General features: G+C 41.7%; 1 protein-coding gene across 2 annotated transcripts; it reads left to right on the plus strand.

Moving 5' to 3' along the window:
• Positions 1–702: 702 nt before the first annotated feature.
• LOC6045950 (proton channel OtopLc) lies at positions 703–17743 on the plus strand. 2 transcript variants are annotated; one of them, XM_038249077.1, is made up of 6 exons: positions 703–1032; positions 12978–13331; positions 13394–13614; positions 15576–15719; positions 15875–16150; positions 16636–17743. In XM_038249077.1, the coding sequence occupies exons 1-6, from the start codon at positions 914–916 to the stop codon at positions 17616–17618; spliced, it is 2097 nt and encodes a 698-aa protein (XP_038105005.1). In that variant the 5' UTR covers positions 703–913; the 3' UTR covers positions 17619–17743. The 2 variants fall into 2 exon arrangements, with proteins under 2 accessions (XP_038105005.1, XP_038105006.1); XM_038249078.1 differs by lacking the exon at positions 703–1032 and adding an exon at positions 12603–12769.
• The last annotated feature ends 478 nt before the right edge of the window (positions 17744–18221 follow it).

The following is an 18221-nucleotide window of genomic DNA, read 5'->3' on the forward strand; positions in this document are numbered from 1 at the left end:
AGTTGCTGCTAATGTTTTTGGTGATTGGTCATTGGACATGTACTACAGACAGTCGTGTTTCTTCAAGAAGCTTGACGGGGTCAGCAACTTTTCCTATGTGACTTAAAGGAAGCTTCTACAGTAAGATTTCAGTAATATTACTTGCTGAAATGTTTTAGTTGAAAATACCTCTCAGCAGCGATTAAAAAATACAATTTTTCGCATCCGTATAGCTTAGCTTAGCGTAGAGCAGAGCTTGATTGTTTACGTTTGGTTTCTGTCTATCTGGTATAGTGAAATTTCTTTGGTCAAAGGATGCCATGACAATGTCGTGGACAAAATCCTTATTATACCACTAGACAAATCTTTCCGGGCCCACTTTTTGAGAGAGAATTTGTACGGAGTTCCACGTATGTGATGAAACGCTGAAACTTCCCCCATGTGAATATGACAAGTCATGAAAATCTGCATTGATTTCGTTTACGCTTATCAATTTCCCTCATTTCCAGCCTTATCATATTTCCCCTTTTCAAACAAGAAACACACACAAAAAAAAAAGAGTGAAGCCATCACTTCCGAAGCCGATCACCGAGACTCGAAGCGCTCTTCTGTTTATCATTTTCATTATCAGTGCTGTTAAAACTGCCACTCTGGTTTTTATGACATATCGATACTATGGACCGTCGGTGGTGATGGTGTCAGTCAATCCAAACCTCAACCCGCAACACTCAACTGAGTCAGTCCAACGATGGAAGGCAACCAGCAGTCGGTGTAAATTGGCGACGCCAATGTTTGACCAACATTTTTGCAAATTCCTGCCAAGAAGACGACGACGACCACGGTTGGGCCTGGGAGACCTGTGTGTCTCGGGACGCGAAGTTCAGTTTACGCGTAAATCGCCAGCAGGTCGGATCGTTGGCACAAGTTACGAGCTATGGGTGGTGACTTTGAGTGGATTATCGGTGATCAGGAAGATGCTACTGCGGCGGCAACCTCGAGTTGTCCGAGAAGGAAGCTGGAAAGGCTTAATACACTTGTCGAGGAATCAGTGAGGTGTGGAGAAAATTTATTATTTTATGAAAGTAGTCGTATATTAAATTTGAAACATATGTTATCTTATTGAACAAGAAGTTTGTACAAAAAATGTTGATTAATCGTAACAAGTAAAACTTGTTGAACAGTGGTGAGTGTGTTAATAAAAGGTACACACATTAAAGGAACGGGTGCGAAAACAATAACCTGTTGGAACAAGAAAATACTGGTATAGTGTTCTGTCAACATAAGCTTACCAAAATGAAGTCATAGCGACTTTTACATATTTTTAACTGAACCAAATACTCAAATGTAATGAACCCAAAGCACCATCGACCTTTCGTCATAAATTCTGCTTGCGAGCTGCGTATAAAAAACCTGAGTGTTAAACAAAACTTGCATAATGTTATGAAATTTGCTGCAATGTTACACCCAGAACTTGACCGAAATGACGTACTTTACAATTATTTGATGAAATGTACCGTTCTCAAGTTGTACTCACTATTAGATATATATTTTCGATTTCTCTTGGTTTTTTTTTTCATTTTAGAACTTTTTCTTGAAAGAAATGCACATCAAACAAAAACATCTTTTAAAAACTAAGAAAATTTCCAACGATTTTCACATTGAGACTGAACATTGGATAACGAATTTTAGAGAAACAGCCTTACAAAGAATTCAATTCTATGCACAGAAACCATCCATAAAACACAAAAAAAAACCTTTTTTTGTTCTTTTATGAAGCGTGGACAACCGCAAACCCCCACCCCTCCCCCTAAAGTTTCTACGTTGTTTATGGATGGTCCCAAATGAGTTTCAACTGACGATATCTTTTGGTCCAATTTTTAATTCAAAACTTTTTTTCGTAAAATCGCGATAACTCGTGATATTTATAAGCAAACCGCTTATGTTCATACATCGAAATTTTTGCAATTGTCTGCTGTACAACATACACTGATTACACTCTTAAAAATTACCCTGCAAAGTTAGAAAAAGCACGAAATTTTAAAATGAAAAATTTTGTTCTAAATAAAAAAAGACCCTGGGTAATTCTCTGCCAACTCACACAGTAGTTGCCCCGATCCCTCTTCGATTTGCGTGAAACTTTGTCCTAAGGGGTAACTTTTGTCCCTGATCACGAATCCGAGGTCCGTTTTTTGATATCTCGTGACGGAGGGGCGGTATGACCCCTTCCATTTTTGAACATGCGAAAAAAGAGGTGTTTTTCAATAATTTGCAGCCTGAAACGGTAATGAGATAGAAATTTGGTGCCAAAGGGACTTTTATGTAAAATTAGACGCCCGATTTGATGGCGTACTCAGATTTCCGAATAAACGTATTTTTCATCGAAAAAAACACTAAAAAAGTTTTAAAAATTCTCTCATTTTCCGTTACTCGACTGTAAACAATTTTGGAACATGGCATTTTATGGGAAATTTAATGTACTTTTCGAATCAACATTGTCCCAGAAGGGTCATTTTTTCATTTAGACCAAAATTTTTCATTTTAAAAATTCATGTTTTTTCTAACTTTGCAGGGTTATTTTTTAGAGTGTAACAATGTTCTACAAAGTTTTTGATATATAGACATAAGGGGTTTGCTTATAAACATCACGAGTTATCGCGATTTTACGAAAAAAAAGTTTTGAAAATAGTAGTTTATGCAACAAGTGGCAAAAAAAGCATTTTTTTCAGCACGAGTCGTACATTTATCCAACGAGGTTCACCGAGTTGGATAAATACGACGAGTACTGAAAAAATCAAGTTTTGCAACGAGTTCCATACAATATTTTTTGCAATTCCGAAAAACACCCATTGAGTGAAATTTTAAGTCAAATTTTCATGTATTTTGTCAATAAATCGTTTAAATCAAAAAATGTTGAAAAGTGTTATTTTTCGAAACAAGTGCTGATAAGTTCAACTTTTCAGCACCCATTTCAGTGCTGAAAAGTAGAACTTTTCAGCATTTATTTTGAAAAGTGTTGCTATTCGATTCTATTATTTTTGGTACAGAAAAGTAGGCTATTTCGTCGTTCAAGAATGACAGGAAAAGTAAAAAGTTTCACGACGGAATTGCAAACAGTTACTTTTTGCTTTTCTCTTTGTTTCGTCGTCCGTGTCTGTCGCGGGTGACCATGAATGGCCATGATCGATGACGACCAACTTTATCAAAACTTTTTTCGTTAAATCGCGATAACTCGTGATGTTTATAAGCAAACCCCTTATGTCTATATATCAAAATTTTTGTAATTGTCTACTCTACAACTTTGTACAACATTGTTACACTCTAAAAAATAACCCTGCAAAGTTAGAAAAAACACGAAATTTTAAAATGAAAAATTTTGTTCCAAATGAAAAAATAACCCTTCTGGGACAATGTAGATTCGAAAAGTACATTAAATTTCCCATAAAATGACATGCTCCAAAATTTTTTACAGTCGAGTAACGGAAAATGGGAGAATTTTTAAAACTTTTTTAGTGTTTTTTTCGATGAAAAATACGTTTTTTCGGAATTCTGAGTACGCCATCAAATCGGGCGTCTAATTTTACATAAAAGTCCCTTTGACACCAAATTTCTATCTCATCACCGTTTCAGGCTCCAAATTATTGAAAAACACCTCTTTTTTCGCATGTTCAAAAATGGAAGGGGTCGTACCGCCCCTCCGTCACGATATATCTAATCTAATCTAATCAGACCCTAGCGCAGCCAATCTTTCGAAGGGATCCTGGAGAGTGCCTTAGGTTAGATGACGCCTAGCACTCTTCTTGTCATTTATTAACATTTGTAGTGCGCCATTGCATTAGAATGCATTGAAACATCACAAGCGTTAAGCGGCCAGGCCTACTGCGTAAAGCCGTATCGCAGAGATGACTCGAGTTTGAGCACTGAGTGTTCGAAAACCAACACAATTCTGAATCGACAGGGGAGGAAGAAGCGTGGGGACACACCACCATACGCTCCGAGATTTGGTTGTATTCGTTGGGAGCACCATGCTAAGAAGGTTTGGTACTCCGGGACCCCCTGGGATGGGACATTGTATTTCCACGAATGCCCTGGACACTATTCGCCGTGGTTATAGCGCCACAACTCGCTCTCTGTAACAGTGTTCCTAATTCCAGTCCAAGCTCACCAAGTCGTCATGGCCTAGTGGTTAGCATTTTTGGTTACCAATCCAAAGGACGAGGGATCGAACCCCACCTCGAGCGACTTTGATTTTTCGTTCATATTCATCATTTCAAATTTATGTGTTCTTAACTTTCTCGTTGGGAGCAGATGGGCATCGAACCCAGAACCATTCGCTTACATAGCGAACACCGTAACCAGTCAGCCACGGCAGCTCCTTGTACCGCCCCTCCGTCACGATATATATAAAAAAACGAACCTTGGATTCGTGATCAGGGACAAAAGTTACCCCTTAGGACAAAGTTTCACGAAAATCGAAGGGCCAACTGCTGTGTGAGCTGGCGGAGAATACAAATCATTTTAGTGACAAAAAGTGAAATGAAAAATCACCAAGATAAATTTTATCATGTATTTTTTTTCAGTGTAGCCTTTATCCATACCTACAACTTTGCGGAAGACACCAAATCGATCAAAAATTCCTTCAAAAGATACCGATTTTTTTAATTTTCATAAATCATTTTTGTATGTCTACACCCAAAATTCAGAGTCGAGATAATCGTTCTCTCAAAATTTATTGAGGGCTCAGTGCCAAAATCGATAGAATAATGGTACCAACTCACACCATCATAACAATTGAGTTCATTCGTTAGTTGAATCAATAAATCTCCAACAAGTGTCATACATCGACTTCTGACTGGCCGAGGCAGCTAAGTCATTGGATTGGTTTGTCAAAGGTCTCTGGTTCGATTCCCGTTGTCGACACTTTTGGTTTTTTGTTTGACGGATGAACTTTTTTTGCAAATGAACCTCGAGAGAATAGTTCTATCGCCCATCTAGAGCTGTGTTCTCTGCGTCCGTGAATGGTACCACTATTCTCTCGACTCGAGACCATCATTCTCTCGGACTAGCGCTGCCAGTTTTGGGTGTAGCTGTCATAGCTGTCAAATTTGTTTGAACCAGGTTAAAAATTACAAAAATTAAAATTAAAAAAAACCTAATTCGTAGACAATTGTTCAGATGGTAAAACCCCAATTAGCAAAATGTTTCAGGAGTTTCAGCATAACATTCCCTTCAAACCTTCTTCAATAGGCTGGAAAAATACTTGAAAAGAGTTTGATCCTGCCGCGATCCAAACTGCTATGTAGTAGCTTTCTTTGAGAACTCTTGTAGAATTCCTGAAACATGTTGCTACTTGTGATATGAAATTCTTCAAATGAAAAACATGGAAAAATATTAAATTCTTCAAAATATTTTCAAGTTCAGACTTTCTCTCATAAAACATTTCAATACACTGCTAATGTTCGAATAAATCTATCGAATCTAATCTAACACAAACACAGCCAGTCCATTGAAAGCATGCTGCCCCAAGCATTTTTCTTGTCAATATTAATATTTGCAGTACATCCGAGAACACTCGAAAATGAATTGCAAAAATTAAAGCGGCCAGCCCTACTGCGTTGTGTTTACCGCATAGAGGAGACTGAGAACAGACCACATTTCACAGAATCTACAGGGGAGAAAGGATGCGTGGACATACTGTATCAAACGCTCTGATTTACGCTTGCATCGGTGTTGTGTAGGGCGTGTGACGTGTTATAATCTATCGTTTACATGTTTTAAAATTTATCATTTGTAAAAAAATAAATAAAACAGGACAGAGTAAGTACAGTAACTAAATCGGGGCATCGATCTAAAGACCCCAAAATATCAGATATTTAGTTATGAAAGAGTGATTAGTGTATACCTCAAGTAACATTTTTTTCCAGGAGTTCTACAAGAGCTCTTCAAGATAGCTACAGCATAGCAGTTTGGACCGCGGTAGGATTAAATTCTCTTCAAAACCTCTTCAGGAGTAAAAAAGGAGGAAAAAAATGTTACTTGGGATGTCTAAACTTACGAACAGTACACAAGATTTTCATCGTGAAATTACTGATTATTTATCTTAGAAGAATCCAACGTTTTCTAATCTCTTTTCATTCAACTTAAATAATTACAAAAAGATTCAAATCCCCTCTTGAATGAGCTCATTCATGACTTCCTTTCTACGCCGTACTATCGGTACATCCGTACAAATGTAAATTTGATCTTTATTCTTGAGATTTATTTGATTTTGCCCAACAAACCATTCCCTATAGTCCGCGTCAGTGTCAGTATGTCAATAACGCGTTTAAAGATCGTGGCGCACGTTCCAATTGAATGTCCACGACGATCCTAGCGTCTGTCACCCGTCCGGCAAGGTGTGAAGAAAATTGCGCACAATTTGTCAGATTTGCGATCCCGGCTTTAATGAGCTGTAAAGTTTTAATTTGTTCTGAACTGAGGATTTTTATTTGCGAAATTGGGAAAACGTCAAATCACTACTCGACAAAACAAAACTTGTGTCAAGGGATTGACGATATCTCATCCGTTCCTGAGAGAAAAGGCATCCCCGAATCCGATGCATTCGACAGAATTTGATTTTATGTCCACGCGGACTGATGCAAATCTGGTAAATTTTTTAACATAAAAAATCGAACAATTTAAAAAAAACCATGCGTCTCCTCCCAATTATATGAGCCATCTACAAGAATATGGAAGCGCCTGGTGCATAGCCATTTCCTTTAAGCACGGAAACAACCAATACAAATGTATAAAAAAGTTGTCAAGTTCTCGGGGGGTCCACAGCTAGCATTTTTTGTACGATTATAAAAAATAAATATTAAAAGTTTAAAATTAATTTATTTAAAAAACATATTTTTTGATTTATTTGTTTACTAAAATTTTATGTATCTTAAAGGTCTTAAAGGTCATCCAAGGACTCCCTGGAGTTAAGATCTACGAGTCTACCGCCGTAACAAGCAAAGGTCGTGAGATTTTGACCCCGGATCATGTGCGTATAGCATCAATGGATATGGTAGACTACTATATGAATGTGTTGGGATGTTCATGGTCATCCAAGGACTCCCTGGAGTTAAGATCTACGAGTCTACCGCCGTAACAAGCAAGAGGTTGTCGGATTTTGACCCCGGATCATGTGCGTATAGCATCAGTGGATATGGTAGACTACTGTATGAATGTTTTGGGATGTTCATGGTCATCCAAGGACTCCCTGGAGTTAAGATCTACGAGTCTACCGCCGTAACAAGCAAGAGGTCGTCGGATTTTGACCCCGGATCATGTGCGTATATCATCAGTGGATATGGTAGACTACTATATGAATGTGTTGGGATGTTCATGGTCATCCAAGGACTCCCTGGAGTTAAGATCTACGAGTCTACCGCCGTAACAAGCAAGAGGTCGTCGGATTTTGACCCCGGATCTTGTGCGTATAGCATCAGTGGATATGGTAGACTACTATATGAATGTGTTGGGATGTCCATGGTCATCCAAGGACTCCCTGGAGTTAAGATCTACGAGTCTACCGCCGTAACAAGCAATAGGTCGTCTTATTTTGACCCCGGATCTTGTGCGTATAGCATCAGTGGATATGGTAGACTACTGTATGAATGTGTTGGGATGTCCATGGTCATCCGAGGACTCCCTGGTGTTAAGATCTACGAGTCTACCGCCGTAGCAAGCAAGTGGTCGTCTTATTTTGACCCCGGATCTTGTGTGTATAGCATCAGTGCATATGGTAGACTACTGTATGAATGTGTTGGGATGTTCATGGTCATCCAAGGACTCCCTGGAGTTAAGATCTACGAGTCTACCGCCGTAACAAGCAAAAGGTCGTGAGATTTTGACCCCGGATCTTGTGCGTATAGCATCAGTGGATATGGTAGACTACTATATGAATGTGTTGGGATGTTCATGGTCATCCAAGGAGTTAAGATCTACGAGTCTACCGCCGTAGCAAGCAAGTGGTCGTCTTATTTTGACCCCGGATCTTGTGTGTATAGCATCAGTGCATATGGTAGACTACTGTATGAATGTGTTGGGATGTTCATGGTCATCCAAGGACTCCCTGGAGTTAAGATCTACGAGTCTACCGCCGTAACAAGCAAAAGGTCGTGAGATTTTGACCCCGGATCATGTGCGTATAGCATCAATGGATATGGTAGACTACTATATGAATGTGTTGGGATGTTCATGGTCATCCAAGGACTCCCTGGAGTTAAGATCTACGAGTCTACCGCCGTAACAAGCAAAGGTCGTGAGATTTTGACCCCGGATCATGTGCGTATAGCATCAATGGATATGGTAGACTACTATATGAATGTGTTGGGATGTTCATGGTCATCCAAGGACTCCCTGGAGTTAAGATCTACGAGTCTACCGCCGTAACAAGCAAGAGGTCGTCGGATTTTGACCCCGGATCATGTGCGTATAGCATCAGTGGATATGGTAGACTACTGTATGAATGTGTTGGGATGTTCATGGTCATCCGAGGACTCCCTGGAGTTAAGATCTACGAGTCTACCGCCGTAACAAGCAAGAGGTCGTCGGATTTTGACCCCGGATCATGTGCGTATAGCATCAGTGGATATGGTAGACTACTATATGAATGTGTTGGGATGTCCATGGTCATCCGAGGACTCCCTGGAGTTAAGATCTACGAGTCTACCGCCGTAACAAGCAAGAGGTCGTCGGATTTTGACCCCGGATCTTGTGCGTATAGCATCAGTGGATATGGTAGACTACTGTATGAATGTGTTGGGATGTTCATGGTCATCCAAGGACTCCCTGGAGTTAAGATCTACGAGTCTACCGCCGTAACAAGCAAGAGGTCGTCGGATTTTGACCCCGGATCTTGTGCGTATAGCATCAGTGCATATGGTAGACTACTATATGAATGTGTTGGGATGTCCATGGTCATCCAAGGACTCCCTGGAGTTAAGATCTACGAGTCTACCGCCGTAACAAGCAAGAGGTCGTCGGATTTTGACCCCGGATCATGTGCGTATAGCATCAGTGGATATGGTAGACTACTGTATGAATGTGTTGGGATGTCCATGGTCATCCGAGGACTCCCTGGAGTTAAGATCTACGAGTCTACCGCCGTAGCAAGCAAAAGGTCGTCTTATTTTGACCCCGGATCTTGTGTGTATAGCATCAGTGCATATGGTAGACTACTGTATGAATGTGTTGGGATGTTCATGGTCATCCAAGGACTCCCATGAGTCTACGAGTCTACCGCCGTAACAAACAATAGGTCGCCGTTTGGCTTAAGTGGTAAGCAAGGATATACGCACAAGATCCGGGGTCAAAATAAGACGACCTCTTGCTTGATACGGCGGTAGACTCGTAGATCTTAACTCCAGGGAGTCCTCGGATAACCATGGACATCCTAACACATTCATATAGTAGTCTACCATATGCACTGATGCTATACGCACATGATCCGGGGTCAAAATCCGACGACCTCTTGCTTGTTACGGCGGTAGACTCGTAGATCTTAACTCCAGGGAGTCCTTGGATGACCATGAACAACCCAACACATTCATACAGTAGTCTACCATATGCACTGATGCTATACACACAAGATCCGGGGTCAAAATAAGACGACCTCTTGCTTGTTACGGCGGTAGACTCGTAGATCTTACTCCAGGAGTCCTTGGATGACCATGAACATCCCAACACATTCATATAGTAGTCTACCATATCCACTGATGCTATACGCACATGATCCGGTCAAATCCGACGACCTCTTGCTTGTTACGGCGGTAGACTCGTAGATCTTAACTCCAGGGAGTCCTCGGATGACCATGAACATCCCAACACATCCATACAGTAGTCTACCATATCCACTGATGCTATACGCACATGATCCGGGGTCAAAATCCGACGACCTCTTGCTTGTTACGGCGGTAGACTCGTAGATCTTAACTCCAGGGAGTCCTTGGATGACCATGAACATCCCAACACATTCATATAGTAGTCTACCATATGCACTGATGCTATACGCACATGATCCGGAGTCAAAATCCGACGACCTCTTGCTTGTTACGGCGGTAGACTCGTAGATCTTAACTCAGGGAGTCCTTGGATGACCATGAACATCCCAACACATTCATACAGTAGTCTACCATATGCACTGATGCTATACACACAAGATCCGGGGTCAAAATAAGACGACCTCTTGCTTGCTACGGCGGTAGACTCGTAGATCTTAACACCAGGGAGTCCTCGGATGACCATGGACATCCCAACACATTCATACAGTAGTCTACCATATCCACTGATGCTATACGCACAAGATCCGGGGTCAAAATAAGACGACCTCTTGCTTGTTACGGCGGTAGACTCGTAGATCTTAACTCCAGGGAGTCCTTGGATGACCATGAACATCCCAACACATTCATATAGTAGTCTACCATATCCACTGATGCTATACGCACATGATCCGGGGTCAAAATCCGACGACCTCTTGCTTGTTACGACGGTAGACTCGTAGATCTTAACTCCAGGGAGTCCTTGGATGACCATGAACATCCCAACACATTCATATAGTAGTCTACCATATCCACTGATGCTATACGCACATGATCCGGGGTCAAAATCCGACGACCTCTTGCTTGTTACGGCGGTAGACTCGTAGATCTTAACTCCAGGGAGTCCTTGGATGACCATGAACATCCAAACACATTCATATAGTAGTCTACCATATCCACTGATGATATACGCACATGATCCGGGGTCAAAATCCGACGACCTCTTGCTTGTTACGGCGGTAGACTCGTAGATCTTAACTCCAGGGAGTCCTTGGATGACCATGAACATCCCAACACATTCATACAGTAGTCTACCATATGCACTGATGCTATACACACAAGATCCGGGGTCAAAATAAGACGACCTCTTGCTTGCTACGGCGGTAGACTCGTAGATCTTAACACCAGGGAGTCCTTGGATGACCATGAACATCCCAACACATTCATACAGTAGTCTACCATATCCACTGATGCTATACGCACAAGATCCGGGGTCAAAATCTCACGACCTTTTGCTTGTTACGGCGGTAGACTCGTAGATCTTAACTCCAGGGAGTCCTTGGATGACCATGAACATCCCAACACATTCATACAGTAGTCTACCATATGCACTGATGCTATACACACAAGATCCGGGGTCAAAATAAGACGACCTCTTGCTTGCTACGGCGGTAGACTCGTAGATCTTAACACCAGGGAGTCCTCGGATGACCATGGACATCCCAACACATTCATACAGTAGTCTACCATATCCACTGATGCTATACGCACAAGATCCGGGGTCAAAATAAGACGACCTATTGCTTGTTACGGCGGTAGACTCGTAGATCTTAACTCCAGGGAGTCCTTGGATGACCATGGACATCCCAACACATTCATATAGTAGTCTACCATATCCACTGATGCTATACGCACAAGATCCGGGGTCAAAATCCGACGACCTCTTGCTTGTTACGGCGGTAGACTCGTAGATCTTAACTCCAGGGAGTCCTTGGATGACCATGAACATCCCAACACATTCATATAGTAGTCTACCATATCCACTGATGATATACGCACATGATCCGGGGTCAAAATCCGACGACCTCTTGCTTGTTACGGCGGTAGACTCGTAGATCTTAACTCCAGGGAGTCCTTGGATGACCATGAACATCCCAAAACATTCATACAGTAGTCTACCATATCCACTGATGCTATACGCACATGATCCGGGGTCAAAATCCGACAACCTCTTGCTTGTTACGGCGGTAGACTCGTAGATCTTAACTCCAGGGAGTCCTTGGATGACCATGAACATCCCAACACATTCATATAGTAGTCTACCATATCCATTGATGCTATACGCACATGATCCGGGGTCAAAATCTCACGACCTTTTGCTTGTTACGGCGGTAGACTCGTAGATCTTAACTCCAGGAGTCCTTGGATGACCTTTAAGACCTTTAAGATACATAAAATTTTAGTAAACAAATAAATCAAAAATATGTTTTTAAATAAATTAATTTTAAACTTTTAATATTTATTTTTATAATCGTACAAAAATGCTAGCTGTGGACCCCGAGAACTTGACAACTTTTTATACATTTGTATTGGTTGTTTCCGTTGTGCTTAAAGGAAATGGCTATGCACCAGGCGCTTCCATATTCTTGTAGATGGCTCATATAATTGGGAGGAGACGCATGGTTTTTTAAATTGTTCGATTTTTATGTTAAAAATTTACCAGATTTGCATCAGTCCGCGTGGACATAAAATCAAATTCTGTCGAATGCATCGGATTCGGGGATGCCTTTTCTCTCAGGAACGGATGAGATATCGTCAATCCCTTGACACAAGTTTTGTTTTGTCGAGTAGTGTAATGAGCAATCAAATCATTTGCACTACAAATTCGACCAAACTTTGAGAGTCACGTTTCATCCCGAGTGGTCAATTGGACGGGATGTTGATATTGGCAATGGGTTCAGTTTTGCCAACTGATTAGCACCACCGATTTTGCACCTCTGGTGAATTAGCATTTTCACTACCCGCTACCGGATCGGGCGGAATTTGGACGGCCAGCCAGCTCAGTCCCAAGTGAAACGTTGATCGACGCTGAAGGTTTTGTCTCTTTCTTCGGAAAGGTGTAGCGAAATGATTTTAAGATCGGTGGAAGATCTCAATTATCACAGTTCGTGTTCGTTCTCTTCAATGGACAGTGATATTGCGCAGATGAGACGCTTTGAGAAGCAGTAATAAGTCCAAGAATTTTGAAGAGTTGAGGTTATGTTTGTAATTTATAAACATTTGACATGTGCGTTTGACCCTGAAGAAGACCACATAGTGAGTCTTCAGGGTTGAATTGTTGTTTTTGAAGTACATAACCTCAATTCGCTGTTTAAAGTTACTCTATTGACAAGAATGATTATTTTAAAAAGTTTACTAAATTTCTTCTCGCAGCAATGTCAACTCATCCCAGTCGGACATTCAAATTGTGGTCACGCAACCGCCAAGACCGGACGCATCACCCCAAAAGCTTACCCCGAACGCAAGCTTTGCGTACCGTCCCGAAAGTCGACGCCACACCGGAAACAGCCTGCTCAGTACGGACGAACAGTACGATGGTACGTCGCGGCGACCGTCACTATTTGCGGGACTCCGACGACCTTCGTTCAACGTCCAGAAGAAGCACCTGGTGGAGTTCCTGCAGCGCCACGGCAGTAAGCTGTCCCTTAATAAGATGAAGGATGACCTTAAGGTGCCAGAACCTCCGATTGTCACTGAGATGAGGAACAAAAATCGAGCCGTTGCAGAGTAAGTGGACCGTTAAGTTGTTTACATCTACCAATTCTAACCTCAAAATTCCACCTCCACAGGGATCACTTCAGTACCGCCATCTCGGCACTGTACGCCAAACTGTTGATCGTGCTCGGGCTGGCCTTCCCCATCACGGACGTGGTGTCGGACAAGTCGCCGCACCACTTCTACCACGGCTTCTACCTGTACCTGTACGTCGTGAGTGTGGTGTTCGTGTGCTTCATGTACGCGGCCCGGTTCCGGCACCGAGCCCGGCTCAGCTACGTGCTGCAGCAGTACGGTAAGCGCTAGACAATTTTTGTGTTGAATTGGCAAACATTTCGACTAGCTCATTGAAGCTTAACTGTTCATAATCTACCTTCATCAAAATTTCTCAAAATTGTTTTATAACTTGCCTCCGTCACAGAGCAATGCAATTCTTTGTTTACTGTCCGAGCTTATTACGTCACTCGTGATCCTTATCAGCAAACCCCCTACAACTGTGTTATTGGGATACAATTGCAGTCTATTAACTTTCCGCAGATTAGATAACAAAAGTTTAAACACGTGTTGGAGATCAGACAGCCCGACCAGACAGGATCAGCCGTCATCAGCAAGATTTGTCACAGCGTTGTTTTATTTACCTAGTTTTATGACTGCATTTTACTGTCTCCCTCGGCGGCTTATCTGACTTTTTGTTTACGTACGTTTCTCGTCTAACGTAGCGAGGTACGTTTTGGTAAATTTTCGGAAGATATTAACTATTTTTAGATCATGCTTTGTTATTAACCCTCTACAACCCAACCCCGCCTTTAGACTTTCTTTGATTTAAAAAATCGCCAAAAATCCATTTTTAAACCAACTTTTGATCATTGGAAAGCATTGGAAAGAAGAACACTTACAATTTTAGAAAAAAAAATTGGGATGGAAGTTTTACTTTTTTTATGAGACTTTGCCAATGTTTTTTTTAAATGAGTTTGTCCCGTAAAAACTTTGACTGTGTTGCAGTAAATTTTCTTGTGTCGCAGACTATGCCTCTATAGCATTTTTTACAATTTAAATGATAATGGTGCCTTTTTATAGCAAAAAATCTGAAAGAAACAAGCAAAAAATTGAAAAAGTGACTGTAAAAACATGAAATAACTAGAAGGCAAAATGTAATGATAGGAGGTTGAAGAATAGGCCAAATACTACAAAAAAACATAAATAAACAATATAAACGCATATTAAAGACTAATAATGAAACGAGAAAACCATAAAACAAAAGAAATAAAGTTTTTCGTAGAACAAAAGTTGCTCAAAATGACCTCCTGAACACGGGAAAAATAAAAATTTTCGAAAGAAAAATTTGGGCAGTAGAGGGTTAATTACTTTTAAAAATATGCCGTTCAGGGCAAACCTACCTAAATTGTCAAACACAAATTTCTGGAAACCACTGACAAAATTATGTTGAAAATTTCATTCTACAAAAATGAGTTTTGGTTAAACTTTAATTTTTAAAACTGCGAAACAATTTTTACTGAAAAGAGCAGAACATTTTAATTTTTTTTTTTCAACATTGGAAATTCGAACCATTAGCTTCTGAGGAGGTGATCAAAACATTAAGGCTTTTTGGGCAATACTATGAAACTCAATTTTTTCCTGTTTTTATCTTTGCATCTTTGGGTGCCCAAAATATGAGACGTTTTTCTTAAACTTCACTCCACAAGCTGAATATTGTTTCCTTGGGCTATTTCAGGAATCTAGGCCAAATATGAGCAAAATTGGTCAGCATTTACCCATTGATACTCGAACGTGAAGTTTGCATGGAAAAAATCGAAAAAATGTTTGGAAAACCCCATTAAATATTTGTAGAACAAGCCAAAGCTGTAAAACTGGATTATGAAAAGTTTTTATTTCATATAAAAAAAATATTTAGCATTAAAAAATAAAGTAATTGAAACTTTGTATTTTTTTACATTTTAGAAAATGGCTATTTTTCTTCAAAAAACCTTGCCTTGGTCGATGTTTTTTCCCTTGCTAGAATTTTCTGAATAGATGGCATTTACCGAAAAATGACTTCTTTGAGCTTTCGGAAGTTGCAAAAAAAGTTTCTGCCAACATAATAAAGCAAAAAAAAAATCGAAATGGCACACGGACTCCAAACTGAATTAGGGAAATAAACGTTTCACCAAAAGTGCTTTTTGGAATTCTATAAAAAGTTGTTTGCCTTTTCAATTTTCAACGAATCAACTAATCAATTATTAATAATTAAAATTCCAGAGGGTCAAACCGGCCTCCCGGACATGCTCAAGCCCAAACCCGTTCACTTCGGGTCGTTTTACCTGCGCGTCGGAGCGATTGCCTTCGGCATCGGCAGCATGGTCTACTCGGGCCTGGAGTTTGGCCAGTACTTCGAGCTGAAACGTAAGTTGAATCGTTGCTTAAATGCACAACTGTCAGGCCAATCCGTCTCCCCCGAGGGAGTTTGAAACTGTCTGAATTGGCTGGCAACACTTTCAAATTGACGCACCATTTGCTAACCGATTTCCATTCCTAATGTGGCCGATATTGTTCAACAGTCGACGAAAGGTGTCACGACGTTCTAATTGCGTTAGTTCCGACGGCCCGGATGGCCCTCTGCATCGTCCAGATGCAGTTCATCTTCTTCAGCAACGGCAAGTTCCACATGGACCGGCACCGGTACGTGGCCCGGTTCGGCCTGATGCACATGCTGGCCACCAACGTCTGCGAGTGGCTGTACGTGATTATCGAGGAGGCCAAGCACGAGATTGTCCACATTGCCCACGCGGCGGCGCACCAATCAACCCCGGCAATCGTCCCCCCGATGGCAACAGGTAAGAAGAATCCTAGCAATAATATGTGAAATTGTTGACTGTGATGGGACACGGTGAGAAATCTTCCTTCTTCTGATGTTTGCCTTCCGTAGTTTACGGTTGAAAAGCTATAAAATCACCGTAAACTGGGGTCAATCGGGACACATGGAGCTTTATCGACTATCCTTATTGATTATATTTTGGCCAAATATATTTTATGAATGTGAGGAAAGCTCCAACTAGCTAAAAGTGGATAAAGTAACGTTTTTGATCACATAAATAACATTTTGAAAGCTATAAAATTGTAGTATTCCACACAAATCCAAGCACCAAATCCTGTTTATTTCTGTGCAATCACCAGCCATTCCCAAAAGCCCACCAGTTCACGCGAAATCACCCTTTAATTGTCCCCGTCACAGCACGCATCACGTGCCACGTCTCGTCCGCGTCTAATTGATTGAAAATTATTGCTCAACTGTCTGCCTCGCACACCGTTTCAATTGCAGCTCTATCGAACGGCACCGGCCATCATCACGACGACCATCATCTGGTTCGCCGATCCATCTCGGACCTGTCCGTGTCCGTCGAGTGCCATCGGAGCAACATAATGGGGTCATTGGTTCAGAACGCGGCCCCCTTCCTGTTTCCCTGCACCATCGAGTACTCGCTCATCTGCGCCGTCATTCTGTTCGAGATGTGGAAAAAGCTGCGCGGTTCGGGGCCCGGAAATGGTTCGCGAAAGTGCTCCCGGAAGAGCCTCACCGGCAAGAGTGCCCACCTGCTGTCGATTGACTGCTCGAACACGCAGCGAGGGATGTTCAGCGGGATTCTGATCATCGTGCTGACGATTATCGTGCTGATCATGTACTTTGTGCTGAACAAGGAGGTACCGTACCGACGAATCGCAACCATGGAGGTGACGATCAGCGAGATCATCCTGTACTCGCTAACCGGCGCAGCAGTCGTATGGGCGATCCACCGAATGCGCGATCTCAAGTTCTCCCAGAAGAAGGGTGACGCCGGCATCAGCCTCGACTGCACCCTACTGGTCCTCGCCCAAGTCGGCATCTACATCTACAGCATGTTCTCCATCATCGGAACGTTCTTCTCGATCGGGTCCACCGCTTCCGCCACCGTGTACTCGGTTTACGCCGAAATCTTCTCCCTCATCCAAACCTCCCTCCAAACCCTGTTCATCATGAACGCCTGGTGGCGCCGCTGCAAGGGAGCTCAGCAAAACCGAACAAAGCCCGGACGCGAGCTCATAACCTTCCTGCTGATCGCCAACATGGCCATGTGGTTCATCAACACGCTGATCAAGACGAACGCCAGCTTCCGGCCCACGTTGATTGACTTTTACGGGCCGTGGGCGTGGACCATCATCACGCACGTCTCGATGCCGATGGCCATCTTCTATCGGTTCCACTCGACGATCTGCCTGTTTGAGATCTGGAAGAATACGTACAAAGTGAGGTATGATTCAAACTAGGTGATGTGAGTTACCAAGCAGAACTTGTACATTTTGTGTAGAATTTGTGTGATATAGTTATTAAATAAGGTGTGCTACTAGGTAGTATCTAATTTATGTAACGGAAAATAAATCATTTCAATTAACACAGGCTAACTTTATTCAAATTTCACACATAACCCTTAAAGGCTGTCTAGCAAAGACAGAGCTCTTTTTGTATCCCTCGAAATTTCAGCAGCTGCAGTGGTTACAAATCCAATAAATTCCATGAAACTAGAGGGTGACGAGCGGGAATTCTCGGGAAATCGGTCATTTGTGGACCTCTCGATTCCCGGAAAATTTGGTCGAGACTCCCGGGAAATTTTATGCTTATAAATATGAACCAAAATTAATAATTTAATCAGAAAAAACATTTGAAACGTTCGAAATTGTTTAGAACATTAGATGTTCAATGTTCGATTTTCAAGTTTGGATAAACCAAAAAAAAAATCAAATTATTCGCTCTACAGCATTGCCTTGGCGTTCTCAATTACGAGATTCCTACTCGAAACTAGGTGTCCGAAGGCTTGATTGTTGAGGAAATTGCAAACCTCTTTTTACACCTAAGCTTCCATCTACCCCAGG

This window comes from Culex quinquefasciatus, chromosome 1 (genome assembly GCF_015732765.1).
Source record: "Culex quinquefasciatus strain JHB chromosome 1, VPISU_Cqui_1.0_pri_paternal, whole genome shotgun sequence".
Lineage (NCBI taxonomy): Eukaryota > Metazoa > Arthropoda > Insecta > Diptera > Culicidae > Culex > Culex quinquefasciatus.